Below are 18,819 nucleotides of genomic sequence, written 5' to 3' on the forward strand. Positions count from 1 at the left end.
TGGCGCGATCTCGGCTCACCGCAACCTCCGCCTCCCGGGTTCAGGCAATTCTCCTGCCTCAGCCTCCTGAGTAGCTGGGATTACAGGCACACACCACCATGCCCAGCTAATTTTTTGTATTTTTAGTAGAGACGGGGTTTCACCATGTTGACCAGGATGGTCTCGATCTCTTGACCTTGTGATCCACCCGTCTCGGCCTCCCAAAGTGCTGGGATTACAGGCTTGAGCCACCGCGCCCGGCTCAGCATTGTGTTTCTAAGATTCTCCTGATTTGTTTTATAGGTGTAGTTTGTTTTTGTTTTTGTACAATAATTCATTGTATGAATATACCATTTATTTATTCATTCTTTTGCCAATGAATATATCCAACTTTTTCTTCCTTTTTTAAAAAACAGGAAGCAAAAGCACAGTATTATGTGTATTACGTACATAACGTAAGATAGATTTAAGCTTATTAAAAATGTAGAAATGACTGGGCATGCTGGCTGACGCCTGTAATCCTAGCACTTTGGGAGGCTGAGGTAGGAGGATTGCTTGAGTTCAGGAGTTCACGACAAGCCTGGGGAATGTAGTGAGACTTTGTCTCTACCAAAAAAAAAAAAAAAAAAGCAGCAGCTCTTCTTCTTTTATGTAAGGTCTATGGCTGTGAATGTCAAAACACTTGTAAAACTTTTAAACCAATATGTGTTTATAGAATAATCAACAAAATGATGTGAGAGATTAGAAAAATAGGCCGGGCGCGGTGGCTCAAGCCTGTAATCCCAGCACTTTGGGAGGCCGAGGAGGGTGGATCACAAGGTCGAGAGATCCAGACCATCCTGGTCAACATGGTGAAACCCCATCTCTACTAAAAACTACAAAAAACTAGCTGGGCGTGGTGGCGGGTGCCTGTAATCCCAGCTACTCAGGAAGCTGAGGCAGGAGAATTGCCTGAGCCCAGGAGGCGGAGGTTGTGGTGAGCCGAGACCGCGCCATTGCACTCCAGCCTGGGTAACAAGAGCAAAACTCCGTCTCAAAAAAAAAAAAAAAAAAAAAAAGAAAAATACATGAGATGGGTATTAATAACTATTAAAATATGTAAACATGAGATCACTACTCACTGTTATGGTTTGAATGTGTCTCCCAACTTTCATGTGTTGGAAACTTAAATCTCCAATGTGGCAGTATTCAAAGGTAGGGTATTTAAGAGCTGATAGGATCATGAGGGCTCTGCCCTTGTGAACAGATTAACCTATTCTTGGATTCATGAATTAATGAGTTAATGGATTGATGGGTTATCATGGGAATGAAACTTGTGGCTTTATTATTATTATTTTTGAGATGGAGTCTCGCTCTGTTACCCAAGTGGGGAGTGCAGTGGCATAATCTTGACTCACTGCAACCTCTGCCTCCCTGGTTCAAGCTGTTCTCCCACCTCAGTCTCCTGAGTATCTGGAACTACAGGCATGCAGTACATTTTTTTTTATTTTTAGTAGAGACAAAATTTTACCATGTAGATCAGGCTTGTCTCAAGCTTACTACCTCAAGTGTTCTGCCTGCCTTGGCCTCCCAAAGTGCTGGGATTATAGGTGTGAGCCACCAAACCCGACCTAGAACTTGTGACTTTATAAGAAGAGGTTGAGAGATCTGAACAAGCACAAGAGCATGCTCAGCCCCCTTGCCATGTGATGCCCTGTGCCACCTGGAGACTTTTCAGAGCCCCCACCAGCAAGAAGACTCTCACCATAGGTAGCCCCCTCATCCTTGGACTTTTCAGCCTCCATAGCTGTAAGAAATACATTTCTTTTCTTTTTTTTTTTTTTTTTGAGACGGAGTTTCGCACTTGTTACCCAGGCTGGAGTGCAATGGCGCGATCTCGGCTCACCGCAACCTCCGCCTCCTGGGTTCAGGCAATTCTCCTGTCTCAGCCTCCTGAGTAGCTGGGATTACAGGCACGCGCCACCACGCCCAGCTAGTTTTTTGTATTTTTAGTAGAGACGGAGTTTCACCATGTTGACCGGGATGGTCTCGATCTCTTGACCTCGTGATCCACCCGCCTCGGCCTCCCAAAGTGCTGGGATTACAGGCTTGAGCCACCGCACCCGGCCTTGTATATATTTCTTGATTTGCATGTCTATGAGTTTTTTTAAGATGTAGGATTAGAATTGGGGATATAGGATATCTAGGTGTTCAGTTTTTTTTTCTTAAGAGATGGGTTTTCACCATGTTGGTCAGGCTAGTCTTGAACTCCTGACTTCAGGTGATCCACCTACCTCAGCCTCCCAAAGCGCTAGGATTACAGGCGTGAGCCACCGCGCCCAGCCTTCTAGGTGTTCAGTTTTGTGAGACAATGCCAAATGGCTTTTCTAAGTGCTTGTAAATGAGATTTTTATCCTCTGGGTCAGTGGAAAGCATTTGACTTCAGAAATACAGGTATATGGATTTTCTTTTTTAAGATAGAAAGCATATTGTATACTGCAAAATTATACCTGCTTTAGGATACAGAAATCATGAGTGCATAGGCTTGGGGATATGTTTTAAAGTACATGTGGAGACAGATTTCTGATGAATTTACATAACCAAATTTGAAAATGCACATCAAGTTGTTTCTGATTACGATGATTATGGTAATGTGGCACAATGTCACTGGATAAATCAGAACTATTTAGAAAGGTTTGGTTGGCAAGTAATTTTAAACTTTGGAGTTAGGAGGCAGGAAGTGCATTTCAAACATACGTTTGGCTGTTTGCTGACTTTGGTTTTCCCTATCTCTAAGCTTTTTGTTAGAAAATGAACAAATGAACAAAATGAAGTGCCATTCCACGGAATATGAGAAAGACATGAGTATCTTTTCACCTGGTCAGTATCTGGTGGTCACTGGACTACTTTTGGATTAAGTATGATTAAAAATTAATCCAAGCCGGGCGCGGTGGCTCAAGCCTGTAATCCCAGCACTTTGGGAGGCCGAGGCGGGTGGATCACGAGGTCGAGAGATCGAGACCATCCTGGTCAACATGGTGAAACCCCGTCTCTACTAAAAGTGCAAAAAATTAGCTGGGCATGGTGGCACGTGCCTGTAATCCCAGCTACTCGGGAGGCTGAGGCAGGAGAATTGCCTGAGCCCAGGAGGCGGAGGTTGCGACGAGCCGAGATCGCGCAATTGCACTCCAGCCTGGGTAACAAGGGCGAAACTCCGTCTCAAAAAAAAAAAAAAAAAAAAAAAAATTAATCCAAGAGAAATAATAATTAAATTGTAGAATATTACTCAGTTTTTGGCATTGTCTATTTAGTCATTAATCAGGAATGTAGTTTGACAGATTTGTAATTGATCTAATAGAGAAATGGTTTTGTAATTCTGCACTCAAATATTTGAGTGCTCTTCTAGGTAATATCTATATAAAGGTTTTCGGGGCTGGGCGTGGTGGCTCACACCTGTAATCCCAGCACTTTGGGAGGTCGAGGCGGGTGGATCACGAGGTCAAGAGATCGAGACCATCCTGGTCAACATGGTGAAACCCCGTCTCTACTAAAAATACAAAAAATTAGCTGGGCATGGTGGCGCATGCCTGTAATCCCAGCTACTCAGGAGGCTGAGACAGGAGAATTGCCTGAACCCGGGAGGTTTAGGTTGCGGTGAGCTGAGATCGCGCCATTGCACTCCAGCCTGGGTAACAAGAGCGAAACTCTGTCTAAAAAAAAAATGGCTTTCGGATTGTTTCTTGTAACTTGTGGACATTTTTATAAAATTGGTTTTATCTGAAGAGCTGTTTATGGGGTATGAAATTAGGGGGCCATGTTGGTGACTGTGTCATTAATTATACTTAATGTGGAGGATTACCAGATATTACTTTTTATAGCTGGAATCTAAATGGTAGCTGCCAACACTTCGACATCACTACCTCCTTATGTCAGTAGCATTAGAACATCATTGTCATCTAAAGCACATTCAGTGCACATTCTGTGTCACTTTGGCTACTAGGGCTGAAAACTTCGTTGAAGAAAAATTTTTGGATAGGACATCTAGGTCGAGTGCAGTGGCTTATGCCTGTAATCCTAGCATTTTGGGAGGCCAGGGCAGGAGGATTATTTGAGGCCAGGAGTTGAAGACCAGCCTGGGCAAGATGGCAAAACCCTGTCTTTTTTTTTTTTAATTGCATTTTAGGTTTTGGGGTACTTGTGAAGAACATGCAAGATTGTTGCATAGGTACACAAATGGCAGTCTGATTTGCTGCCTTCCTCCCCTTCACCTATATCTGGAATTTCTCCCTATGCTATCTCTTCCCTAACTCCCCACCCCCCGCTGTCCCTCCCCTATTTCCCCCCAACAGACCCCAGTGTGTGATGTTCCCCTCCCTGTGTCCATGTATTCTCATTGTTCAACACTGCCTATGAGTGAGAACATGTGGTGTTTGATTTTCTGTTCTTGTGTCAGTTTGCAGAGAATGATGGTTTCCAGGTTCATCCATGTCCCTACAAAGGACACGACCTCATCGTTTTTGATGGCTGCATAATATTCCATGGTGTATATGTGCCACACTTTCCCTGTCCAGTCTATCATCGATGGGCATTTTGGTTAGTTCCAGGTCTTTGCTATTGTAAACAGTGCTGCAGTGAACATTCATGTGCATGTGTCCTTATAGTAGAACGATTTATAATCCTTTGGATATATACCCAGTAATGGGATTACTGGGTCAAATGGAATTTCTATTTCTAGGTCCTTGAGGAATCGCCACACTGTCTTCCACAATGATTGAACTAATTTACACTCCCACCAATAGTATAAAAGTGTTCCTGTTTCTCCACATCCTCTCCAGCATCTGTTGTCTCCAGATTTTTTTTTTTTTTTTTTTTTTTGAGACGGAGTTTCGCTCTTGTTACCCAGGCTAGAGTGCAATGGCGCGATCTCGGCTCACTGCAACCTCCGCCTTCCAGGTTCAGGCAATTCTCCTGCCTCAGCCTCCTGAGTAGCTGGGATTACAGGCACGTGCCACCATGCCCAGCTAATTTTTTGTATATTTAGTAGAGACGGGGTTTCACCATGTTGACCAGGATGGTCTCAATCTCTTGACCTCGTGATCCACCCACCTTGGCCTCCCAAAGTGCTGGGATTACAGGCTTGAGCCACTGCACCCGGCCTCCAGATTTTTTAATGATCGCTATTCTAACTGGCGTGAGATGGTATCTCAATGTAGTTTTGATTTGCATTTCTCTAATGATCAGTGATGATGAGCATTTTTTCATATGTTTGTTGGCCTCCTGTATGTCTTCTTTTGTAAAGTGTCTGTTCATATCCTTCACCCACTTTTGAATGGGTTTGTTTGTTTTTTCTTGTTGATCTGTTTTAGTTCTTTGTAAATTCTGGATATCAGCCCCTTGTCAGATGGGTAGACTGCAAAAAGTTTTTCCCATTCTGTTGGTTGCCAATTCACTCTACTGACTGTTTCTTTTGCTGTGCAGAAGCTGTGGAGTTTGATTAGGTCCCATTTGTCTATTTTGGCTTTTGTTGCCATTGCTTTTGGCGTTTTGGTCATGAAGTCCTTGCCTACGCCTATGTCCTGAATGGTTTTGCCTAGATTTTCTTCTAGGGTTTTTATGGTGTTAGGTCTTATGTTTAAGTCTTTAATCCATCTGGAGTTAATTTTAGTGTAAGGTGTCAGGAAGGGGTCCAGTTTCTGCTTTCTGCACATGGCTAGCCAGTTTTCCCAACACCATTTATTAAACAGGGAATCCTTTCCCCATTGTTTTTGTCAGGTTTGTCAAAGATCGGATGGTTGTAGATATGTTGTGTTGCCTCCGAGGCCTCTGTTCTGTTCCATTGGTCTATATCTCTGTTTTGGTACCAGTACCATGCTGTTTTGATTACTATAGCCTTGTAGTATAGTTTGAAGTCCAGTAGTGTGATGCCTACTGCTTTGTTCTTTTTGCTTAGAATTGACTTGGCTGTGCGGGCTCTCTTTTGGTTCCATATGAAGTTTAAGGTGGTTTTTTCCAGTTCTGTGAAGAAGGTCATTGGTAGCTTAATGGGGATAGCATTGAATCTGTAAATTACTTTGGGCAGTATGGCCATTTTCACGATATTGATTCTTCCTAACCATGAACATGGAATGTTTCTCCATCGGTTTGTGTCCTCTCTTATTTCGTTGAGCAGTGGCTTGTAATTCTCCTTGAAGAGGTCTTTTACGTTCCTTGTTAGTTGTATTCCTAGGTATTTTATTCTCTTTGTAGCAATTGTGAATGGCAGTTCATTCTTGATTTGGCTCTCTTTAAGTCTGTTATTGGTGTATAGGAATGCTTGTGATTTTTGCACATTGATTTTGTATCCTGAGACTTTGCTGAAGTTGCTTATCAGTTTTAGGAGATTTGGGGTTGAGATGATGGGGTCTTCTAGATGTACAATCATGTCATCTGCAGATAGAGACAATTTGACTTCCTCCTTTCCTATTTGAATACCCTTTATTTCTTTTTCTTGCCTGATTGCTCTGGCTAGAACTTCCAGTACTATATTGAATAGGAGCAGTGAGAGAGGGCATCCTTGTCTAGTGCGAGATTTCAAAGGGAATACTTCCAGTTTTTGCCCATTTAGTACGATATTGGCTTTTGGTTTGTTGTAAATAGCTTTTATTATTTTGAGATACGTTCCGTCAATACCTAGTTTATTGAGAGTTTTTAGTATAAAGAGCTGTTGAATTTTGTCAAAGGCCTTCTCTGCATCAATTGAGATAATCGTGGTTTTTGTCTTTGGTTCTCTTTATATGGTGATTTACATTTATAGACTTGCATATGTTGAACCAGCCTTGCATCCCCAGGATGAATCCTACTTGATCATGGTGGATAAGCTTTTTTTTTTTTTTTTTTTTTTTTTTTTTTTTTTTTTGAGATGGAGTTTCGCTCTTGTTACCCAGGCTGGAGTGCAATGGCATGATCTCGGCTCACCGCAACCTCCGCCTCCTGGGTTCAGGCAATTCTCCTGCCTCAGCCTCCTGAGTAGCTGGGATTACAGGCATGTGCCACCATACCCAGCTAATTTTTTGTATTATTAGTAGAGACGGGGTTTCACCATGTTGACCAGGTTGGTCTCGATCTCTCGACCTTGTGATCCACCCGCCTCGGCCTCCCAAAGTGCTGGGATTACAGGCTTGAGCCACCGCGCCCGGCCGGTGGATAAGCTTTTAGATGTGCTGTTGCAATGGTCTTGCCAGTATTTTGTTGAAGATTTTTGCATCTATGTTCATCATGGATGTTGGCCTGAAGTTTTCTTTTCTTGCTGAGTCTCTGCCGGGTTTTGTTATCAGGATGATGTTGGTCTCATAAAATGATTTGGGAAGAATTCCCTCTTTTTGGATTATTTGGAATAGTTTCAGAGGAATGGTACTCTTTGTATGTCTGGTAGAATTCGGCTGCGAACCCATCTGGACCTGGGCTTTTTTTGGGTGGTAGGGTTTTTAATTGCTGCCTCAACTTCAGACCTTGTTACTGGTCTATTCAGGGTTTCGACTTCTTCCTGGTTTAGGCTTGGGAGGAGGCAAGTGTCCAGGAATTTATCCATTTCTTCCAGGTTTACTAGTTTATGTGCATACAGTTGTTTGTAATAATCTCTGATGATGGTTTGTATTTATGTGGAATCTGTGGTTATATCCCCTTTATCGTTTTTTGTTGCATCTATTTGATTATTCTCTCTTTTCTTTTTTATTAATCTGGCTAGTGGTCTATTTTGTTGATCTTTTCGAAAAACCAGCTGCTGGATTTACTGATTTTTTTTGAATGTTTTTTTGTGTCTTTATCTCCTTCAGTTCTGCTTATTTCTTGTCTTCTGCTAGGTTTTGAGTTTTTTTTGATCTTGATCCTTTAGCTCTTTCAGTTTTGATGACAGGGTGTCAATTTTAGATCTTTTATTGCTTCTCATGTGGGCATTTATTGGTATATATTTTCCTCTAGAGACTGCTTTAAATGTGTCCCAGAGATTCTGGTATGTTGTGTCTTCATTCTCATTGGTTTCAAAGAACATCTTTATTTCTGCCTTCATTTCATTGTTTATCCAGTCAACATTCAAGAGGCAGTTGTTCAGTTTCCATGAAGCTGTGCGATTCTGAGTTAATTTCTGAATTCTGAGTTCTAACTTGATTGCACTGTGGTCTGAGAGACTGTTATGATTTCTGTTCTTTTGCATTTGCTGAGGAGTGATTTACTTCCAATTATGTGGTCAGTTTTAGAGTACGTGTGATGTGGTGCTAAGAAGAATGTATAAGCCGGGCGCAGTGGCTCAAGCCTGTAATCCCAGCACTTTGGGAGGCCGAGGCGGGTGGATCACAAGGTCAAGAGATCGAGACCATCCTGGTCAACATAGTGAAACCCCGTCTCTACTAAAAATACAAAAAAATTAGCTGGGCATGGTGGCGCATGCCTGTAATCCCAGCTACTCAGGAGGCTGAGGCAGGCTAATTGCCTGAACCTGGTAGGCGGAGGTTGCAGTGAGCCGAGATCGCGCCATTGCACTCCAGCCTGGGCAACAAGAGCGAAACTCCGTCTCAAAAAAAAAAAAAAAAAGAAGAATGTATATTCTGTGGATTTGGGGTGGAGAGTTCTGTAAATATCTATTAGGTTTGCCTGATCCAGGTCTGAGTTCAAGTCCTGGATATCCTTGTTAATTTTGTGTCTCTTTGATCTGTCTAATATTGACCATGGGTTGTTAAAGTCTCCCACTATTATTGTGTGGGAGTCTAAGTCTCTTTGTAAGTCATTGTAAGTCTCTTTGTAAGTGCTCCTGTATTGGGTGCCTATATACTTAGGATTGTTAGCTCTTGTTGCACTGATCCTTTTACCATTAATGTCTTTCTTTGTCTCTTTTGATCTTTGTTGCTTTAAAGTCTATTTTATCAGAGACGAGAATTGCAACTCCTGCTTTTTTTTGCTCTCCATTTGGTTGGTAAATCTTCCTTCATCCCTTTATTTTGAGCCTTTGTGTATCCTTGCAATGTGAGATGGGTTTTGGCTTTTTTTTTTTTTTTTTTTTTTTTTTGAGATGGAGTTTCGCTCTTGTTACCCAGGCTGGAGTGCAATGGCGCGATCTCGGCTCACCGCAACCTCCGCCTCCTGGGTTCAGGCAATTCTCCTGCCTCAGCCTCCTGAGTAGCTGGGATTACAGGCACGCACCACCATGCCCAGCTATTTTTTTTGTATTTTTAGTAGAGACGGGGTTTCACCATGTTGACCAAGATGGTCTCGATCTCTTGACCTTGTGATCCACCCGCCTCAGCCTCCCAAAGTGCTGGGATTACAGGCTTGAGCCACCGCGCCCGGCGGGTTTTGGCTTTTTATCCAATTTGCCAGTCTGTTTCTTTTGATTGGGGCATTTAGCCCATTTACATTTAGCGTTAATATTGTTATGTGTGAATTTGATCCTGCCATTTTGATGCTAGGTGGCTGTTTTTTTTTTTTTTTTTTTTTTAGACGGAGTTTCGCTCTTGTTACCCAGGCTGGAGTGCAATGGCGCGATCTCAGCTCACCGCAACCTCCGCCTCCTGGGTTCAGGCAATTCTCCTGCCTCAGCCTCCTGAGTAGCTGGGATTACAGGCACGTGCCACCATGCCCAGCTAATTTTTTGTATTTTTAGTAGAGACGGGGTTTCACCATGTTGACCAGGATGGTCTCGATCTCTTGACCTCGTGATCCACCTGCCTCGGCCTCCCAAAGTGCTGGGATTACAAGCTTGAGCCACCGCGCCCGGCCAGCTGGCTGTTTTGCTCATTAGTTAATGCAGTTTCTTCATTGTGTTGATGCTCTTTAACATTTGGTATGTTTTTGGAGTGGCTGGTACTGGTTGTTCCTTTCTATGTTTAGTGCTGCTTTCAGGAGCTCTTGTAAAGCAGGCCTGGTGGTGATGAAATCTCTGAGTACTTGCTTGTTCTCAAAGGATTTTATTTTTCCTTCACTTATGAAGCTTAGTTTGGCTGGATATGAAATTCTGGGTTGAAAGTTCTTTTCTTTAAGGATGTTGAATATTGGCCCCCACTGTCTTCTGGCTTGTTAGGGTTTCTGCTGAGAGATCTGCTGTGAGTCTGATGGATTTCCCTTTGTGGGTAACCCGACCTTTCTCTCTGGCTGCCCTTAGCATTTTCTCCTTCATTTCAACCTTGATGAATCTTATGATTATGTTCCTTGGTGTTGCTCTTCTTGAGGAATATCTTTGTGGGGTTCTCTGTATTTCCTGGACTTGAATATTGGCCTGCCTTGCTAGGTTGGGGAAGTTTTCCTGGATAATATCCTGAAGAGTGTTTTTCAGCTTGGATTCATTCTCTCTGTCACATTCAGGTACACCTATCAAACATAGGTTAGGTTTTCACATAGTCCCATATTTCTTGGAGACTTTTATTTATTTATTTATTTATTTTTTTGAGATGGAGTTTCGCTCTTGTTACCTAGGCTAGAGTGCAATGGCACGATCTCGGCTCACTGCAACCTCCGTCTCCTGGGTTCAAGCGATTGTCCTGCCTCAGCCTCCCGAGTAGCTGAGACTACAGGCGTGCCGCCACCATGCCCAGCTAATTTTTGTATTTTTAGTAGAGATGGGCTTTCACAATGTTGACCGGGATGGTCTCGATCTCTTGACCTCATTATCCACCCGTCTTGGCCTCCCGAAGTGCTGGGATTACAGGTGTGAGCCACCACACCCGGCCTAATTTTTAATTTTTTAAATTTATTTTTTTATTTTATTTTATTTTATTTTATTTTTTTTGAGACCGAGTTTCGCTCTTGTTACCCAGGCTGGAGTGCAATGGCGCGATCTCGGCTCACCACAACCTCCGCCTCCTGGGTTCAAGCAATTCTCCTGCCTCAGCCTCCTGAGTAGCTGGGATTACAGGCACGCGCCACCATGCCCAGCTAATTTTTTGTATTTTTAGTAGAGACGGGGTTTCACCATGTTGACCAGGTTGGTCTCGGTCTCTCGACCTCGTGATCCACCCGCCTCGGCCTCCCAAAGTGCTGGGATTACAGGCTTGAGCCACCGCGCCCGGCTAAATTTATTTTTTATTTATTTTTTTAAGATGGGGTTTCACCATGATGGCCAGGCTGGTCTTGAACTCCTGACCTCAGGTGATCCACCCACCTCAGCCTCCCAAAGTGCTAGGATTACAGGCGTGAGCCCCTGCACCCGACAATTTTTTTTTTTAATTAAAGACAAGGCTTCACTTCGTTGTCACCCATGCTGGAGTACAGTGGTGTGATCTTGGCTCACTGCAGCCTTTGCTTCCTAGGTTCAAGTGATCCTCCTGTCTCAGCTCCCCCAAGTAGCTGGGACTACAGGTATGCCACTACGCCTAGAGTGCAGTGGTGCTGTCACTACTCACTGCAGCTTCCGTCTCTCCAGGCTCAGGTACCCCTGCCCCAGCCTCCTGAGTAGCTGGGACTGCAGGCCTGTACCACCACGCCTGGCCAGTTTTTGTATTTTTTATAGAAACAGGTTGTCACTATGTTGCTCAGGCTAGTCTTGAACTCTTGGGCTCAAGTGATCCTCCAGTCTCCCAAAGTGCCGGGATTACAGGTGTGAGCAACCACACCCAGCCCTGGCTAATGCTTTTATGTCATGACTCCTATTTTGATTTTTTTTTTTTTTGAGACGGAGTTTCGCTCTTGTTACCCAGGCTGGAGTGCAATGGCGCGATCTCGGCTCACCGCAACCTCCGCCTCCTGCGTTCAGGCAATTCTCCTGCCTCAGCCTCCCGAGTAGCTGGGATTACAGGCACGCGCCACCATGCCCAGCTAATTTTTTATATTTTTAGTAGAGACGGGGTTTCACCATGATGACCAGGATGGTCTCGATCTCTCGACCTCGTGATCCACCCGCCTCGGCCTCCCAAAGTGCTGGGATTACAGGCTTGAGCCACTGCGCCCGGCCCCATTCTGATTTTTAACAAGTCATTACTTTCTTGTTCTTCCATTAAGGTAGTCTCACTTATAAGGAGTTAAAATTTCAGACTATTTATTGGTAACTACAAGAGATTAAAAGCTTTTTCATTTTAATGGTATTGTTTTGTCTATTTGTATTCTCAAATTACATATTAGGTAGAATTGTTAGTTACACAATTATCTATGAAGGAAAGTTTGAAGGGAGAAAAGTCACCCCTGCTAAAGATTTGACACTACTATATGCTTGGAGGATTAAGAGGAGACCAGAGCTAAGAAAAATCTTCATCTGGATTTTCTTTTTTTTTTTTTTTTTTTCCCTCGTTTCAAGTTTTAATCAAAGCTTGTATACAAGACTCCTTTATTCCTGCATCTTCTCAATTGTTTCTTCCTTGTATTTGCCCTTTTCCTTTCCTACTTGGCGAGATTTGGCTTTCCGTTCAAGGATCTTTTTGCGGTCTTTGTCCAGTTTTAGCCTAGTGATAACCACCTTGTTGCGGTGAATGCCTACATGGACAGTTGTGCCATTAGCCTTTTCCCGCTGCACCCGTTCAATGTAGATTACGTATTTCTTCCTGTAAACCTGGACTACTTTGCCAATCTGCTGACCTTTATAATGTCCTCGTACAACCTGAACTTCCTCATCCTTTCGGATGGGCATGGATCGCACGTTGTACTTCTGTCTCAGCTCTTTGGAAAGAGGGGAGGACATAATCTTCCTGCCAATGTGGGAAGGTGCATTGAAATTCCTTTTGCGATTCTTGCTTCGGTCGGAAGTCACAAAGGGATTGAACTTCATTTTGGCAGCTCCCGCTTAGTTGATGGCCGCAAAAGGGAAGAGAATCTCATCTGGATTTTCTTTTTTTTTTTTTTTTTTTTTGAGACGGAGTTTTGCTCTTGTCACCCAGGCTGGAGTGCAATGGCGCGATCTTGGCTCACCGCAACCTCCGCCTCCTGGGTTCAGGCAATTCTCCTGCCTCAGCCTCCTGAGTAGCTGGGATTACAGGCACGTGCCACCATGCCCAGCTAATTTTTTGTATTTTTAGTAGAGACGGGGTTTCACCATGTTGACCAGGTTGGTCTCGATCTCTCGACCTTGTGATCCACCCGCCTTGGCCTCCCAAAGAGCTGGGATTACAGGCTTGAGCCACCGCGCCCGGCCCTCATCTGGATTTTCTTGACCCATTTTGGAATTAGCTGCAGTTCTTTCTTTGTTTTGTTTTTTTAAGACGGAGTCTCACCCTGTTGCCCAGGCTGGAATTCCCTGGTGCGATCTTGGCTCACCGCAACCTCCGAGATTTTCCTGCCCCAGCCACCCAAGTAGCTGGGATTACAGGCGCCCACCACCACACCTGGCTAATTTTTTTGTATCTTTATTAGAGATGGGGTTTCACCATGTTGGCCAGGCTGGTCTCGAACTCTTGACCTCGTAATCCACCAGGCGTCCCAAAATGCTGGGATTACAGGCCTGAGCCACCGTGCCTGGCCTACCTGCAGTTCTTAATAAATCCGATTGGGTCAATAATTTACTTTTACAATACTACTTTATCTCTGTATGTACTTTTTTGTCACTTTCTAATTTTTAGGGAGTTGCTTTTCAACCGTAATATATATATATTTTTTTGAGATGGAGTTTATCTCTTGTTACCCAGGCTGGAGTGCAATGGCGCGATCTCGGCTCACCGCAACCTCCGCCTCCTGGGTTCAGGCAATTCTCCTGCCTCAGCCTCCTGAGTAGCTGGGATTACAGGCATGCACCACCATGCCCAGCTGATTTTTTGTATTTTTAGTAGAGATGGGGTTTCACCATGTTGACCAGGATGGTCTCAATCTCTTGACCTCGTGATCCACCCACCTCGGCCTCCCGAAGTGCTGGGATTACAGTCTTGAGCCCCCGTGCCCGGCTCAACTGTAATATGTTTTTATTGAACTATGTGTGAAAAAAAAATTGAAGTCAAAAGATACTGGGTTGGTGAAAAAAAAAATTAAAAAAAAAGAAAAAGAAAAGAACTATGTGAAACGAGCTCTGTATGTAGTTAATTAGCTGTGTTTCTCTCTTCCAAGTACTAACCAGGCTCAACCCTGCTTCTGAGATCAGACAAGATTAGGAGTGCTCCGGGTGGTTTGACTGTAGAGCTAGTTGCTTTGCTTACAGCCTTAAGTATACTTTATCATTAATAACTTTGGTAAAACCTCATATGAAAATTAAGACTAAGCCTGAGTGACATGGCAAAATCCCATTGCTACAAAAAATCAGCTGAGCATGGCGTTGTGTGCCTGTGGTCCCAGCTCTACTCAGGAGGCTGAGGTGGGAGGATTGCTTGAGCTCAGGAGGTTGAGGCTGCAGTGAGTCAAGATTGTGCCACTACATTTCAGCCTGGGTGACGGAATGAGACCCTGTCTCAAAAAAAGAAGAACAAATTTAGTTAGTGAGAAAACTTATGTATTACAGCATCTTGACTTAAAAGAAAAACCGAAACACTTCATTTTCTAAGTTTTTCATAAGCTTATATTATGAAAGTTAGAAATTTAGGTGATTTTGGCTCACTAGCTGTATGTGTAGAGTGAAAATAGTATTTCTACATTTGGTCAGTTATATAGTGTTACTATACCTTTGATCCATCTGGAATTTATTTTGGCATGCAGTGTGAAGCAAGCATCGGATTTTACTTTTTTCTAGGTGACTACCCAGTTGTCCCATGACTTCACAGATTTTCAAAAGCAGCTTTATTATACACCAAATGTTCATATTTTGGGTATTTTTTGGGATTTCTACTTTGTTCCATTAATCTGTTTTTGTACCAGTACCACTTTCAGTGTTGTGTCTTCTAATATTTTAATAATTAATAGGCTAGTCTACATTTTCTTCAGAGGTTTTTTCTTTTTTTATGCTTTTGCTTAATTATTATTTTTTCTTTTGTTTTCCTCTCTCTTTCCTTTTCTTTTTTCCCTCCCTCCCCTCTCCCCTTCCCCCCCTCCTTTCCTTCCTTCCTCTCTCTCTTTCTTTCTTCTTTCTTCTCTTTCTTCTTTCTCTCTTTCTCTTTCTGTCTGTGTTTCTTTTTCTTTCTTTCTTTCTTTTGTCAGAGTTTTGCTCTTGTTGTCCAGACTGGAGTGCAGTGGCATAAGCTCAGCTCATTGCAACCTCTGCCTCCCAGATTCAAGTGATTCTCCTGCCTCTGCCTATGGAGTAGGCTGGGATTACAGGCTCCCACCACAGCTAATTTTTCTATTTTTAGTAGAGACGGAGCTTCACCATGTTGTCCAGGCTGGTCTCAAACTCTTGACCTCAGCCTTAAGTATACTTTACCATTAATAACTTTGATAAAATCTCATTTGAAAAATAAGACTAAGTCTGAGCGCCATGGCAAAATCCCATGGCTACAAAAAAATCAGCTGAGCATGGTGTTGTGTGCCCAGAACCTCCCACCTCGGCCTCCCAAAGTGCTGGGGTTACAGGCATGAGCCACCGTGCCTGGCCGCTTAATTGTTATGTCTACATGAACTTTAGAATTAGCTTGTCTGGTAAAAAAAAAAAAGAAGAAAAACAAGAAAAACATAGTACTACTTCAGTTTTTATTTGGGTCATGCCAAATCTGTACAGCAACTTAGAATTGATCTTAATAATGTTGAATGTCCCACTCAAGTATGTTTTTCTAAATAAGTTTTCTAAGTAAGTTTTTCTAAATGTTTTCTGTGTTTTTCTAAATAAGTTTTCTTTTTTTTTATTCTTTCATGAATTCCTCCTCAGAAATAAATACGTTTTCTTTTGTGTCAATATAGCTTGAGTTTTCTCCCTTTAGGTCTCAAGTTTATTCCCAGTTCTTAACTGCTGTGGTATATTGGTATGTTGTATGTTTCCCTTATATTTCTCTTTTCTCTCTTCTCTCTCCTCTTCTCCTCTTCTCCTCTCCTCCTCTTCTCCTCTCCTCCTCTCCTCCTCTTCTCTCCTCCTCTTCTCCTCCCCTCCCCTCCTCTCCCCTCCTCTCCTCTCTCCTCTCCTCTCCTCTCTTCTCTCTTTCTCTGTCTGTCTGTCTTTTTCTTTCTACTTGCAGTGTTGCCCAGGCTGGCCTTGAACTCCTGGACTTAAGCAATCCTCTTGTTTCAGCACATTGTATTTATTACCTGGCCATGAATATATGAAGGCTACTTCAGAGTATTAATTTGTTTCAGAATGTTAATTTTGTATCCAGAAATACTTCATAGTATTCTCTTGTCAGTTTTTGGGTTTTCCTGGGAAAATTTCTTTTCTGAGTTTTTATACTTTTTATTTCTCCCATCTAATATGAAATAACAATGCTAAGCAATTGTGATAATAATGGACATCTTTGTCTCGTTGCTGTCCTTTGTGGGAGTACTCCTGTAGTTTCCCCACTGTCAGCATGCTCTGATATTTGGTATTAGATGAGAGATATAGTTGTTTTTTTTTTTTTTTTTTGAGACGGAGTCTCGCTCTTGTTACCCAGGCTGGAGTGCAATGGCGCGATCTCGGCTCACCGCAACCTCCACCTCCTGGGTTCAGGCAATTCTCCTGCCTCAGCCTCCTGAGTAGCTGGGATTACAGGCACACGCCACCATGCCCAGCTAATTTTTTGTATTTTTAGTAGAGACGGGGTTTCACCATGTTGCCCAGGATGGTCTCGATCTCTTGACCTCGTGTTCCACCCGCCTCAGCCTCCCAAAGTGCTGGGATTACAGGCTTGAGCCATCGTGCCCAGCTATAGTTTTTTTTTGTCTTTTAAAACTCATGTAAGGCCGAGCGTGGTGGCTCAAGCCTGTAATCCCAGCACTTTGGGAGGCCGAGGCGGGTGGATCACGAGGTCAAGAGATCGAGACCATCCTGGGCAACATGGTGAAACCCCGTCTCTACTAAAAATACAAAAAATTAGCTGGGCATGGTGGCGTGTGCCTGTAATCCCAGCTACTCAGGAGGCTGAGGCAGGAGAATTGCCTGAACCCAGGAGGCGGAGGTTGCGGTGAGCCGAGATCGTGCCATTGCACTCCAGCCTGGGTGACAAGAGCAAAACTCCGTCTCAAAAAAAACCAAAAACAAAACAAAACAAACAAAAAAAAACTCATGTAAAGGAGATAACCATATGCTTTTTCTTCCTTGAGCATTTAATGCATGCTGAATTATATCAACAGAGTTCTTTTTTTTTTTTGAGACGGAGTTCTGCTCTTGTTACCCAGGCTGGAGTGCAATGGCGCAATCTTGGCCCACCGCAACCTCCCTCTCCTGGGTTCAAGCAATTTTCCTGCCTCAGCCTCCTGAGTAGCTGGGATTACAGGCACGAGCCACCATGCCCAGCTAATTTTTTGTATTTTTAGTAGAGACGGGGTTTCACCATGTTGACCAGGATGGTCTCGATTTCTTGACGTCGTGATCCACCCACCTCGGCCTCCCAAAGTGCTCGGATTACAGGCTTGAGCCACCGCGCCTGGCCAGAATTCTTAATGTTGGTGTTGGTGTTGGACTTTGTCAAACAAATCTCCCTGAGACATGGTTTATTCCTATAATGTATTAGTAATTTTGGTTGGTACTTTTTTTATTGAGGAGTTTCATGTATGTATTTATATATGAGATTTTTCTGAAGTTTTTTCGCACCAATATTATTTTGTAAATACAAATTTAGACACATTTTCTAAATTTTGTATACATTAAAATCCCATTGGAGGCCGGGCACAGTGGCTTACTTCTGTAGTCCCCGAACTTTGGGAGGTTGAGGCAGGCGGATCACCTGAGGTCAGGACTTCGAGACCAGCCTGGCCACCATGATGATACCTGTCTCTAATAAAAATACAAAAATTAGCCAGGCATGGTGGCAGGCACTTATAATCCCAGGTACTCAGGAGGCTGAGGTGGGAGAATTGCTTGAGCCTGGGAGGTGGAGGTTGCAGTGAGCTGAGATTGCTCTGAGTATTGACTCAGCTACTTATTTTTTTTTTTGAGACGGAGTCTCACTCTGTTGCTTAGGCTGGGGTGCAGTGGCGTGATCTTGGCTCACTGCAACCTTTTTCATAGGTTCAAGTGATTCTCCTTCTTCAGCCTCCCCTGTAGCTCTGGGATTACAGGCATGCGCCACGACACCCGGCTAATATTTTTTGTGTTTTGAGTAGAGACGGAGTTTCGCCATGTTTGCCAGGCTGGTCTCAAACTACTGACCTCAAGTGATCTGCCTGCCTCAGCCTCCCAAAGTGTTGCCATTACAGGCATGAGGCACCACGCCCAGCCTGACTCAGCTACTTCTGATTTTGGAAATTTATTATGGTTTTTCCTTGTGTCCTAATATTACACAAGTTTTGCAAGATGTTGTTTGGGTATTTGAAAAGGTGTATTCTGCTTTCAAGATGCTTTTAATCTAGCAGTATAAAGTCAAATCTAGATTAGAGCTAAAATTAGATTCATTATGTATTTCTTCCTAGTTTTTGTTTCCTATAATTTTTGCCTTATGAGTGGTAATGCTGTTATTTGGGGCAGTTCATAATTGTTAGCTCTTTATCACAGATTGCACTCTTTATTGTTGATAAAGTAAAACACCTGTTACACCTTCATAAAGGCTGTAACCTAGGCTAATTTGTATGCTTACTGGTCTAGAAACCACTGATTTATTCTTTGTTCTTTTTTCTCTCTCTGAAGTTGTTATCTTTCATTAGTTACCTGTTATTTTTTTGTTTGTGCTTTTTTCCAGTGCTCTGTTGAATTACATATTATTGTGTTTCTTTTTAGCCCTCTTATAAGTACTTGTCGCTTACCAATTGTTTTCCCCCAATTACAAAGTATGCGTGTGTTGATCATAGTTGAATGTATTCATATGTGCTCAATGCGGAAAACCTGGAAAACAAATAGCACAGAAGGAAACACCAAAAGGCTAAATTTGTGATCCCACCACCAAAAAGGAACCACCATTATAAAAATATCTTATCCATATTTGTTTCCATATC

General features: G+C 43.0%; 2 protein-coding genes across 3 annotated transcripts in view; one reads left to right on the forward strand and one right to left on the reverse strand.

The window, feature by feature from the left end:
• UBAP1 (ubiquitin associated protein 1) overlaps positions 1-18,819 on the forward strand; it is an 81,151-nt gene that overhangs the window by 12,117 nt on the left and 50,215 nt on the right. The window lies entirely within an intron of this gene.
• LOC120366346 (large ribosomal subunit protein uL24-like) lies at positions 12,175-12,718 on the reverse strand. The gene has a single exon (XM_039474799.2). The coding sequence runs from the start codon at positions 12,677-12,679 to the stop codon at positions 12,242-12,244; it is 438 nt and encodes a 145-aa protein (XP_039330733.1). The 5' UTR covers positions 12,680-12,718; the 3' UTR covers positions 12,175-12,241.

Source organism: Saimiri boliviensis, chromosome 2, assembly GCF_048565385.1.
Source record: "Saimiri boliviensis isolate mSaiBol1 chromosome 2, mSaiBol1.pri, whole genome shotgun sequence".
Lineage (NCBI taxonomy): Eukaryota > Metazoa > Chordata > Mammalia > Primates > Cebidae > Saimiri > Saimiri boliviensis.